At 28.3% G+C, this 13,005-nt stretch overlaps 1 protein-coding gene across 3 annotated transcripts in view; it reads left to right on the forward strand.

Moving 5' to 3' along the window:
- The window catches only part of sas (stranded at second transmembrane protein), a 167,631-nt gene that overhangs the window by 119,650 nt on the left and 34,976 nt on the right, over positions 1 to 13,005 (forward strand). For all 3 annotated transcript variants that reach the window (XM_085822772.1, XM_085822770.1, XM_085822771.1), the window contains exons 4-7: positions 2,959 to 3,119; positions 4,532 to 4,658; positions 7,562 to 7,792; positions 10,156 to 10,317. In XM_085822772.1, coding sequence (XP_085678898.1) covers positions 2,959 to 3,119; positions 4,532 to 4,658; positions 7,562 to 7,792; positions 10,156 to 10,317 — 681 coding nt within the window. The remainder of the gene's footprint in view (positions 1 to 2,958; positions 3,120 to 4,531; positions 4,659 to 7,561; positions 7,793 to 10,155; positions 10,318 to 13,005) is intronic.

Consider the following 13,005-nt stretch of genomic DNA (forward strand, 5'->3'; position numbering starts at 1 on the left):
AAAATTCTACAAATGTTTCATTTAAAATACCTTCCGTCATTTATATTAATCTCTGTTTCAATTAATGAAATGTAAAATTATATTTATGTTATGTTTAAAGGCCCACGAAGCATTAAAAATTTCTAGAGTAAGATATATTCTTGAAATTTTTAGAGTAAGATATATTCTTGAATGTCATACTGCTCACATTACATCTGTAATTGAATTCAGTCCATATCTGACTTTGCCTAATGAAGGTAACTGGGATGGTGGCAGCTGTAATGTGGTGTCAATGTAAATTTTGTTCATGTAACTTCACATGAACAAATCATATGGAATCAAGTCTGATGACCTGCTTGACCAATTTGTGAATGCCTGATCATGAAACACACTGCTTTTGGGTGACTAGCATGTTCAGATGCAGCAGGCTTTTTTTTTTTCCAGCATATAATATACTATTGCAGTTTATGTGTCCAAAATGGTGAAAGATTGTCTCAACCCTGAAGATTATCTCTTGAAACTCTCCTTTTCCATGTGTTATTGCATTTCATTGTGGTAACAACTGCTTGAAGGAGATTTGTAGTTTTATGGGTAAATGTTTGCAAAACATTTTCCATTCTTTAAAGTGGGTGATATTGAGCTCCCATATTGAGCTTAGATTAGCTATTGGTTATGGTACTCCACTTCAGAGCCTCCTTCACTTCTTCCACCTTCTTTTTTTTGACATGTGCCTAATGCTTTAAGTTTGTCTTCTGTCACTTTATTATATCACTGTAGGCAAATGGATCATTTTGGTATTTAGTGGGAAATGCTCTTTGCTGACTCACACGGGCTGGTAATGAGCAAATTCAAGCGCATAAAAAGGTTATATATCAGTGCCATTTTGTTAGCATATGAATGTGGTGCTGTAGGTAACCAATCATTTGCAGCAAAATAATAGGAAATGATATCCGGGCCTGACTACTGGTGTCAGATCCTCCCCTCTTCACTGTACTTGGGAGATTCCAGAATCCATTTTAGCCCAAAGGATATTAGCACAGAAAGATTATTAATTTTGTTTTGGCTTTTTGCATTGAAAACTTCAAATGTCTTTGTCACTTTTCAAATTGTTGTCACCAAATATTATTTCCCTGTGTTTTATTTAAAGAAATTAAATAATGAAGAATCTGCATAAATGTATGCAGGTTTCTCTTATTATGATAAAACAACAGTACCTAGGGCCATCAAATTTTGAATAACATAATCCTCCACGAAATATGGGCATCTGGAAGCCCAAATTTGCAATTTGTTTTATTATTGATTTCATATTTTGTAACACTTTCACACATTTTTTATTAACAAACTCGACGATTTCAAATTGAGCAACGGCAAAACTGTTTGAAATATCTGATGTGAATCTCAGAAATTAAACAATTTAATATGATTTAGAAGACTATTAATTTTGTTTTGGCTTTTTGCATTGAAAACTTTAAATGTCTTTGTCACTTTTCAAATTGTTGTTACCAAATATTATTTCCTTGTGTTTTATTTAAAGAAATTAAATAATGAAGAATCTGCATAAATGTATGCATGTTTCTCTTATTATGATAAAACAACAGTACCTAGGGCCATCAAATTTTGAATAACATAATCCTCCACCAAATATGGGCATCTGGAAGCCCTAATTTGCAATTTGTTTTATTATTGATTTTATATTTTGTAACACTTTCACACATTTATTATTAACAAACTCGACGATTTCAAATTGAGCAATGGCAAAACTGTTTGAAATATCTGATGTGAGTCTCAGAAATTAAACAATTTAATATGATTTAGAATTGTTTTGTAAGTAATTAAGTTTATTATTTATTTAAAAAGTGATCATAAATTGCTTTGAATTATAAAAATTTGAAGAGCCGTTACTTACTCCTATGATCAGTACAAATTGAAAAGGGGAAAGTGTGACATGGTTCCTTTTTTGATTCCATTTTTAAATCATAGTTATTGTTCGTGTTTTACAACTGTTCTTTTTATTCATAAAGCTAGTATTTTTTGTTTGTATTATCATATATTTTAAGCATTAATAATTTAACAATAGAGGAGCTTTTAATATTTTAGTTTTCCTCATTTTTATAATTTTATGCATTATTCATTTGTAATTACAGAAAATCACATGTATTTCTTTCTAAACTATTTTAGCCTTCAAGCTTTAATTTTTTTTTTTTTTGCCTTTGCTTTCACACCAAGCTTATAGAACAGCATTGCAGTTTTATCACATTCATTTGTGATCTCTTAATGGAAATTCCATGTCACAGAACACTTTCAAAACATTTCAGAAGGCTGTATCATCAATGCAACATTATCATATGGAATTGGAGAGAGATTCAACTTAAGTTGTAATCAGGCATGCATATGCAATGCAATTGGGGCACCTGAATGTAATGATAGGTGCTCTTACAAGCCAGCTGATGTTTTGCATCCATCCTGTATAGAAATTCCGGATGAAAATGATCCCTGCTGTGTTCGGTTATATTGTGAAGGTAGTTTTTTCAATATAAACATGCATATACTTTAGGAGCCAAATAATTATTTTTCTATATACATCTTCTTAGACATATATGCTATAAAGTAATTTACATTTGTATGTTAATGTAGTGTGTTCTCGTTAAGAATCCATGACATTTAAGTGTCCATATTCAAGCTATATGGATGTTGAAATAAAATAATCAGAAATTTAAAAGCAAATTAGGAAAATTAGAAAGGTTTAAAAAAATGAAGAAAGTTGTATTTATTCTTGAATGAAAATATATCTTTAATTTTTCATTCCTGAATTGTTTTATAATTATGTCATTTAAAAATGAAAGTAAACAATTTAATTTTATTTAATGTAGTTTACGAAATGTTTATATATATATACATCTTCACATATATATATCTTTCACATATATATATGTGAAAAGTTTATATATATATATTTCATTATCAAATCTTTTATTTTAGAAAATCCTGCTGCAAATATGCCAAAAATTTTGGTTAAGCAACGTAGCCAAACCACCTTGACCGTAGTGTGGGATGATTTTCGCCTCCCAAGTTATCATTCAGAATATATATTAGAATACAGACCAGCTGAAGAAAGTAATATGAACTGGACAAAAGTGCAGGTTTGTAAATACTGTTATTAAAATCACTTATTTTGCAACACTGATGCTGAAGCATTGTTAGCTTTCAGTTTTGTTACATATAATGCCTGCAATCCAATGGTAAATCTCAGCTGCATGAATTTAGTTTTAACTTTTATATACTGCTGACACCAATTTAGAAGCATTTGAAAATAGAATCAGCATTAAGTAAGGCAGTTAATCAAGATCATGGCTAATCCGATGGTAGTTATCATACAAAAAACAGGAGTAACATGTTGTAAGTAAACAAAAAAACAAAAAAAAAAAAAACCTGTTAATAATTTACCTGTATTTTTGAGCAGTTTAATTTGGATAATAAATTCATTTTGATATTTCAAGATGAATTTATTATCCAAATTAAACACAAGAGAACAAACACATAGTAAATGATGAAAAAATAAATATTATTAGAAATGAAGAAATTATGTTATAAATGTTTGTGATATAATCTGGTATCATAGCTTTTTTCTTTTCCATTTGGTAATTTTTTGTAGACAGTTTTGTTTGCAGCTTTGTTGCAGAATTTTTTTTCATTATTCTGCAATAAAAAGCTTTAAATTTTTCGTAGACAAACCTTCCCCTCACAATTAATTGATTAAATTAATTAATTGAGAGTTGACTTGTATAATGTGCAAACATTCTTCAGATTACATTCAATATTATCATATTTTCTTTGAACTTTCTGTGTGGCTTAAAAATCTAATTGTGATGTTCTATTTCTAAATTTCATGTAAAGCACTTTTTATATTTTTTGTTATGTTTAATATGCCAGTCTTTAGTTCACTTTATGTCATTATCTTTTATTTTTAATTCTATTCATATAATAAATTTAAATCATTACTTTAATTTTTTATTGCAATACCTAAACTAATATAAATAAATATATAAATATAATCTAATAAATGCCTGAATCCAAGAAGTTTAATTAAATAAAATTTTGCAATTATTAATATGTACTAACAATTAGAGAAATATAACTGCATCTAAAAAAAACACATGTAATAATTGCATATGTTATGAGCAAAAATGTGATGTTTTGATATTTGGAGATAAAAAATGTTTTAACGAAACTTTTTTTGTAAAGTGTACTTGCAGATTATTGTAAAATATATCATTAGCAAAAAGTAGCTATATTTAAAAATATTTGGAGAAGAATTTTACACGTGAAAGTTTAATTCTTTTATCAAGTGATGAATAATATTTAATTCTGTAAGGAAATGGTATTAAAGTAATTCTGTAACGGTAAAAAGCTATTGGATATTCAAAATACTGTGTAAAAATAAATGTAATTTTTATTTCATATGTTCATTAATAATTATATTTTAAGTAAAAGCAAATATTAATAAATTTCAACATTTTGAAATTTTTAAAAAATTCTTATATTTCTTTTACAGGCTGGCACTCAGACTATTGTGACAGTTACCCATTTGAAGCCCAATACTCCATATCAAGTGAAAGTAGCTGTTTGGGAAGATGACAGATTAGAATTGCCATCTGAAGTAATCACGGCATATACATCAGGTAGACATTACTGTCACTAATTTTGTTTAGGTTGACAAAGGTATTTCAGTAATTAGTAAATACTTATTCATTTCTCTTTTCATCACAAGTAGAGGAATTCATTAAAATTTTCAAATAATAAAAATATATTTTAATGCATAATTTTTAATAGTAATTCAATTTCAAAGTATGGGTTTATATTTTTTATGATAATAGTTTTACTTTTGTTTTAGCATTTTTATATATACCGTATTTATTGTTTTGAATTTTAATTGTATATCAGTAATTCATATTAAATCTAATTAGTGTGATATCTTCAGCAGAAAAATTATAAAATGGTAACAAGTATTGGTTAATAATCTGTTAGAAATTAATGATGAGGTATTTTAATTGCAATTTTAAGTGGTATGCAAGTATTTTTTTACAAGTTTCAGTACCAGTTGAATAATTACTAAATCTCTAGAATCACTGCCATAATATCACTGACATAACTAGTATTTAGTGGAATATTTGCTAATAGAAATCTGATTAATCTTTATTTGAGGGATCAAGATTAACTATGCCAGTTAGATAATATTGGCAACAGTTTTTTTTTTTTCTCTTCAGTATTGAAGTTAGTTATCATGTTTATCTGTTTCTTTCTTTTTATAATTGTTGTCAAGTAAATATGATATAAAAAGCTGTCAAAATTTTATCTCCAACTGGAGTTTAACCAAAATTCCCTAATGTAAAAAAGGCTGTTGGAATTAATTTAGGATTTAAGTTTTAATTAAGTGGAGAAGAAGTGCAGTTTAAAGTCATGCATATACATTAGAATTTCTTTTAACAAGCAGCAATGAGATTACAGATAAGATAAGATTACATTACAGATAAGAAATTTTTCCGGATAATTGAATATATATTTCTAGAATTTATTTGTTCATGTTTTTCGATGCCAGATGTAGAAATTACGGTACTCTTCTGTTATTGGGATCGCATTAAAAAATGTATGCATGTACGTACCTGTGTATATATGTGTTTGTGTGTGTATACATATATATATATATGCATGCATACATGAACACATACTTCCATCCAAACATGCATGCTTATGTGAATCTGGTCACAGTAACAGAATAGTACCAAAATTACAGCATTACAAAACATGAAAAAATGTGTTGACCATACTTTTTGATCTATCAGCTACAATTAATGAAATGATATAAAAAATGGCACAGATTACTAAAAACACATACCTATGTTTTTTACATTTTAGAAAGCAAGGCCCACTTATGGTTGAGCAGTAAAGTCACTGAACACTGGTAGTTTGGTCTGATGTTCGAATCCCATGAACAGACTGGCTGCATGGGTGTTTTCATGATTTTCCACATGTGTAACATGTATATGAGCCAGTTTCCCATACTCTTGCACAAAGGCATCCCTTCCTTTAGGCTGATAGCCCTCAAGGCTTTGCCATAATCACATAAACCAATGTCAGAAAACAAAACTAAATAATATTTTAAAATTATCATATACATTACCGACAAAATATTTTAGTTGTGATGACATATAATTTGAATACCTGCGTGCTTGCAGTATCTAGCTGGAATTTAAAAAATTCGATACATTTACAATGAAGTATTATAATGTCATGTACTGACATATATGAACAATGCTTGGCAAATCTTATGAAAATCTGCAGTCATTCATCAGCTTCCTTCTCATAACTCTTTTATTAAGCATGTCGTCTTAGGCTTCATCCTCCTTTCTCTCTTCCTCATCTTTCTTCTCACCCAGTACATATCTGATTATTTCGTTGTCATCTTGAGAGAATATGATGCAAATGAAATTGTCTACATTCATTCAAGCCTCCATCTACTATTCACTAACACTAATGTTCTCCAACATGTAAATAAATCCAGGGTGTCAGACAGGTGCTGAACATGATTTGAAATTAAAGAATCTTTGTCACGCGACTAGTTGTCAGCAAACATGATTATAAACCACAATTTGCATTAACAATGACATAAAGTAATGGTCTTATCTTTCCAGGCAAGAGCCAAAGCAAATATGGTGTCTTTCATTATGAATTGTTTCTGAAAGTCATGGACACTACCTTCAAAGTTCACACATTAACACATAAAAAGGGATTGGTTGTTCATTTTTATACATTGGATAATTCATTGGTTGGATAAGGCTTGTTACATTGAGAAGCAGAAACATAACACAAACATTTTCCAATTTTAAGTCTTCATCCTATTATCTATTTTTTTTTATCTCATAATCCTAAATTTTGAATTTAAATCTAGATCATCAAAAGTGTCATTGTTTTGATATTGCCATTTATGAGGGATATTACTTGATATTCAATATTTTAGGTATTATTACAATGATATTCAATATTTTAGGTATCAGCTTTGTTCTTTGCTGATTTTTTCAAATCATTTAGGCATTTGAATAGACAAATGATAAATAATTTTGTTTGAAGTAAAAAATATAAATAGAAGCAATGTGCATTGCAGTTTTGTTTTAAAGGTTGAAAAGCATATAAAATTAATTTTCCTATATCTTATGTATTGTATTTCATCTTTTATTTATTTATTTTTTATTTTGTACATTTATGAAATTTATTTAATGAGCTTTTTGTTTTATTTTTATATTATCAATTATTAAATTAATGTTCTTTACTGTTGTTCATGAAAACTTAGTACTTTTTTAATATACAAATGGAATTCTAAAGTAGCTGTTATTAAATTATTTTATTCTTTGTTGAAATTTTTAAACATAAGGTATAAAACAATGTCATTCTAATACTTTTATTTGAAGTTTAAATGTATACTGATTTTTGTCCTAATTTTTACATCACAAAAGTTTGAAGTCGTAATAATTTGAATACTGAAAACATCATTGCTGTAGCTTGTACAAATTTGTGTCTTTTTCAATAGATGGCTGTGTGATAGACAACAGGATGTACAATGTTGGAGAAGAATTTTTTGTTGAATGTGACTATAGATGTGTTTGCAATGAAAATAATGAAACTGACTGTTCACCTCGTTGTAATCCACCCTATGTAAGATATGGATCTATCCTTGATCCCCTGTGCTATGAAAAACAAATCCCTTCAGATCCATGCTGTGTGATCATTGCGTGTGAATTATCAGTACGAGATCCTGGAGGTTAGAAATAATTCACTTTGAAATATTTTGGAGATTTGAACATTTATTCTCAGTTTTATTTTTATTAATAAGTCGGTATATAGTTTAAATGAAAAGTGCTTTTGGATTTTATGTGTATAATGTATGTAAATTAGTATATATGAATATTAAGTATTAAACTTTATAGACAAGATAGAAATTCTTCTTAGTTTAACTTGTTTGAGTTGTACATCATAAACAGTTAAGTAACTCTCAAATGATTAATTTGAATTTTAAATTTAATTACTTTTAATATTTGTTGTTTCTGTATTAAAAAATCCAAAAGAAATCAGAAGTGTATGCTGGAAAATAAGTTATTTACCATCAATAAATAATAATAATTATAGTACCTTTCTGATTATCCAGTGGTAACTAGTGTTTCATCAAGCAAAGCATGCAAAGCAAGTCAGCTGTTTTCAAAAATGGAAGCACACTAAAAATTGCATAAAACAGCAGCCAGTTACCAAAATTAGAAAGAGGAGAACCATTCGTAATAAAGCGGCCCCTTTTTTTTCTTTTCTCCATATGTGTCCCAGTGATTTTTTATTTAGTTCCCCCCACAAAAAACAAAAAAAAAAAAAAAAAAAAAAAAAAAATCAGACATTTGCAGAAAGTTAGCATCATGCACAACTTGGCATTGTGCACACTTTCCCATAGTGATTTGTTTTCACTTAAAAAATGTCAGAGACAGTTCACCATATACTGTATGTGATTTAGTCATGTATACGGTGACCAACTTGCATAAAAGTTTCCCATAGTTTTCACTTAAAAAATTAATTTTGTTTTGATATATTTTCACTGTCAAAACAAATTGGCAAATGACACTTTGCATGCTGTTTTTTCCATGTACTTGGCAATTTGGTTTCACCTAAAAAATATCGATGAATTGTACAAATTTAGCTTTGGTGCACAAAATTCTATCAGTTACAGAGTACAGCTTCATGGAATGTGAATTTTTACATTCCCTGCAAAATGCCACATTTCTGAAAAAATGCAATGCTTCCTTATTCATTAACCAACAAATTCCAATTCATCTAAACTGCAGAACAATAGATATTGGCACTCACCTGCTGCAAACATGTGCATACCTGGATTGTCATATAAATACATCTTGGCGGTGTTATGGGTTGCCTGTTTTGGCAACATAATGTTGCTTTGTGAATACTTTTTAGGGAAAGGTTGTAGACAAAATTATTTTAAACTGAAAACAACTATTTTAAAATTTGTTCTACTCAAGTAGTATTTGAAGTAGATAAGTTACTGCATTAAAATTTGAAAATAAGCTAATTTAAAAGATTATTTTATGATTATTCATTATTAATAACATTAGAAAAATGTAGTAATCTCATATTATATGATATATGTATATCAGGGTGTAACAACATTTATGGTCGTAACATTACAGAGTGATAGAGTATGGCAAAAGTAACACTTTTTTGTTATAAGAAGTCTAGTGGAATATGAACTGTAAACTCAGAAACACAGTACATACAAAGAGCATGGAGTACGAAAGGTCATTTGAATGAAATGTAATTATAAAAAATAATATTTGATATTTACAAGAATTGTTAATGAATGACGTCAAGTGCATCACATACTTCACAATGATAAGAAAGTAATTGGTGTGCACTTTGGAAGATGGCTGCTGTGTTCTTTTCTGCAGTAATAATGCTAATTCTGGCAACAAGGTCTTCAAAAAAGTAGATCTGCACCTTTAAAGGTAGTTCATCACCACTGTGATGCATTTATTGCAATTATTGGCCATTTGATCTATTCTTATAAATATCAGATACTGTTTCTTATAAAGATCCATGATTAAAACAACTTTTCACCATGTTCTTCATATTTATTGTGTTTTCATATTCCACAACTCATTGTATTAAAACAATTTTTAATTTTAGAACCCTTTAAAGTTGTGACCATTAATTCCATTTCATTTTGTATGTATGGAGAGAGTGAAAGAATGCTTTTAATTGTTTTAAAATTTGCATCAGATGATGAGTTAATCTATGGCTGATTAAGTCTATGGACAAGCTGATTAAATATTACAAATATTAAATATTACTATAAGACAGGCTGATTAAGTCTATGGAATTGTTATGTTTTAATGTTTCACCCTACATGTTTTCTTCTGTATTTTATATTCAGATTTAAACATATTTAACAATCTACTGGCGTTTTTCTTTCCTTCTTTCTTTCTTTCTTTCTTTCTTTTTTTTTTTTTTTTTTGAATGAGATACATATATAATTGTTTTTTTTACTGAGGTATAGTTTATAAAATATAGTTCTTAAACATAAAATGTTTGATATTGAATGTCTAAATATTCTTTTATGGTAATTTTTAGGAAGAGTAAATAAATCTGGAGACTGTCCTGAAAATCTTTTTAAGAATATTGAAGATTCTGAATCTGATGCCTGTATGTCTGATTGTGATCAGGATGAAGATTGTGCAGGGCCTCAGAAATGTTGTCCTAGCTCTTGTGGTGGAGCAGTTTGTGTTATGCCATGTAAGTCATGTTAGTTTTAAAATAAATGTTTTCTATGCCAAATATTTGTCAAAACTCAGAAATCTATTTTAATTTTATCATTATATGTGTTTATACTAATGTGTAGCTATTAGCTATTAAAATACCCATTGCTGTAATCTGCATTAGCCTTTCATTTTAAAATACAAATTGAACATGCATAAACTTTAGAGAGCAACTGATATTGTAAGCTCAAGTCAGAGTTATGAAATTTGGTTAACAATTAAGTTAACCAAATTTCAATTTTAGATTGGAATTGATTAAAAAGTTTCATGGGAAAATTCTAGCATTGTGAATAAAAGTGATCCAAGTCCTGTTTCTCTGAGATAAAAAAGTATTCTAGTAAAGGCTGAAAATATAGTACATTTTCAGAATGCAAGAGGGAATTCTGTAATTTTTTTAAAAAACTAAAAGAATGATGATTTGACATTGTTAAATAATTGGTAATTGTCAGTAACATAATCATCTTATTTGAGAATGTATTTTGAGTAACTGATAGATTCAAGAATTGAATTCCAGTGGTTACACATTTTTTATGTAAATTGCATATAGGTATGTGGAATGTTCATGTTACCCTTTTTTGCATAACACAAGTGCAAACAAATTTCCATAAAAGTCTTTTACAAAAAGAAATAACCAAAAGCAAATAATCGTTATGTTCTTTGCTGTAATTGCATAGGCTGATTGGAAAGTTCAAAGATTGCTTCAATTTCTCATTCCCGGTATTAGATGTAGCAGCTGTACATTGGGTTTAAGTTAAGGTAAATGCATTGGAAAGTCTGAACATGCAGTTGGACAACCATGGCCTTCACTACTGGGTCACAATAAGTGGAAGGTACACAGTAAAACAAATTGGGATAGTTCTAATCTCCCATTCTACTGAGCCATTTAATGAAATTCAACATGTATTTTTAATGTCTTGAAAGCACAACCTAAGTTATGTATTAGATTCATGTACAGCATTGTTCTAACATAGGTATTTTAACACAAAATCAAACTTTTTTCTGAAATGACATACCAATTTTGTTCCATATTTCGATCCTATACCTCAAATTATGCCAAAGTGCTAAGTTTCATAAAAATCGCCTGTATAGTTTTGAAAAAAATTAGATCTCAAAATTTTAGCTTCCCAGTGTTAATTGAAATTGGTATATATTTATCAATATCTCTTTTCCTTATTAAACTTACATAGTTCCTGCTTTCAGAATTCAAAATTTAGGTTGAATCCAAATAAAATTTGCCTGTTTAGTAAGATTTATTTTTGAAATAATTTTTATAACTTTTTTTAGAAAAGTTTCGAATTATAACCTATTAAGGTCTTGCCATCATCTTAAAGTAGATGTATTTCTAGGTATACCTGAAAAAAATTAAGAGATTGTTAATCAAAATTTTCCAAGATATACTTGAATTTATATATTGGCATGTTTTGAAATTTGGCATATTTGTTATAAGTGATAATAATGCGAGATATGGTTTACGCACTTTCTTATAATCTTCAATGAATTGCAGCAGTTACTTTGAATACAATGTTACAATGAATTGCAACAGTTACTTACTTTTACTTCAATTCTCAAATAAACTTTAGCTGAGGATATCTCATGAGGAATTTCTTTATTTTCATTTTTATGAATAATGCTTAATAAATATATATTAATAATATAGGAAAAGCTATTTTCTAAATTATAAAGAATATTAATCAAAAGTTTAAAGACTTTTTTTTGGCTTTCATAAGAGTAAATTTTTATCTTCACTATTTTATCATGTACTGGTTTGCCTAGCAGGGAAATTTATTTCACTGATTTTAAAATTTTGCATCATATATACATTCAATACTTCTGAGTATGTCAAACAATCCATCAAAAATATAAATAAAACATGCTGTGATCTACTGCAGAAATATTTAATAGCAGCAAAATTTACTACAATATAAATTTTCATCTTGGTTTCCATGTGTAGCAAAGGCAACAAATAAAAATGATTTTGAAGATGTTTTTATGTCAAAAGACATTTTGTGGCCTATACTGCATATATTTCTTTAAAAAAAGTGTTGTTTACTTTTCAAAAGGGCTTTGGGGGTATAGAGCGTTACATTTCAAAACATTTCAAAAGATTTGCATTTCAAAAGACTACTCCATCTGATTACTAGGCATTCTCACCAATAAAAAGACATTAGAGATTCTATTCAGATGAGGAAATACAAAGCATTATGACTGTAGAACTATGACGGATGTTACAAAACAATTTATTTCTTGTTTTGAATCATTTAAAAAGGGCTGTAAAAAGCATAATTCGGTGTTAAGGGTTTTACTTTGAGAGACAGAGAGAAAAAGTAGGACCTGTAGACCTTGAATAAGAGAATAAGTCTGAAAACTTTCCAATCAACCCTTGTAAGATAGCTAAAAAAAAAAAAAAAAAAAAAAAAAAAAAACTTTATTACTAATACTAGTTTCTAGTGGGAAACTAATTGTTTGTTATTTTTAACATACTTCTGGATTATATATAAGTATGATGATACTAGTGATTATTTCATAGTGTGTAAATAATAATAATGTGGGTAAGTAGTGTAATAATAATAGTGCAAGGAAAGACAGAGAAATTAAGCAATAGTTTTTCCTGTATTTATTGCATTCAAAAATTTTTGCTTTAGAAAAAATCAGGCTTGTTTATAAA

The sequence above is a fragment of the Stegodyphus dumicola genome, chromosome 8 (genome assembly GCF_044657685.1).
Source record: "Stegodyphus dumicola isolate Sdum_Otavi_A_Nest chromosome 8, ASM4465768v1".
Taxonomy (NCBI): Eukaryota; Metazoa; Arthropoda; class Arachnida; order Araneae; family Eresidae; genus Stegodyphus; species Stegodyphus dumicola.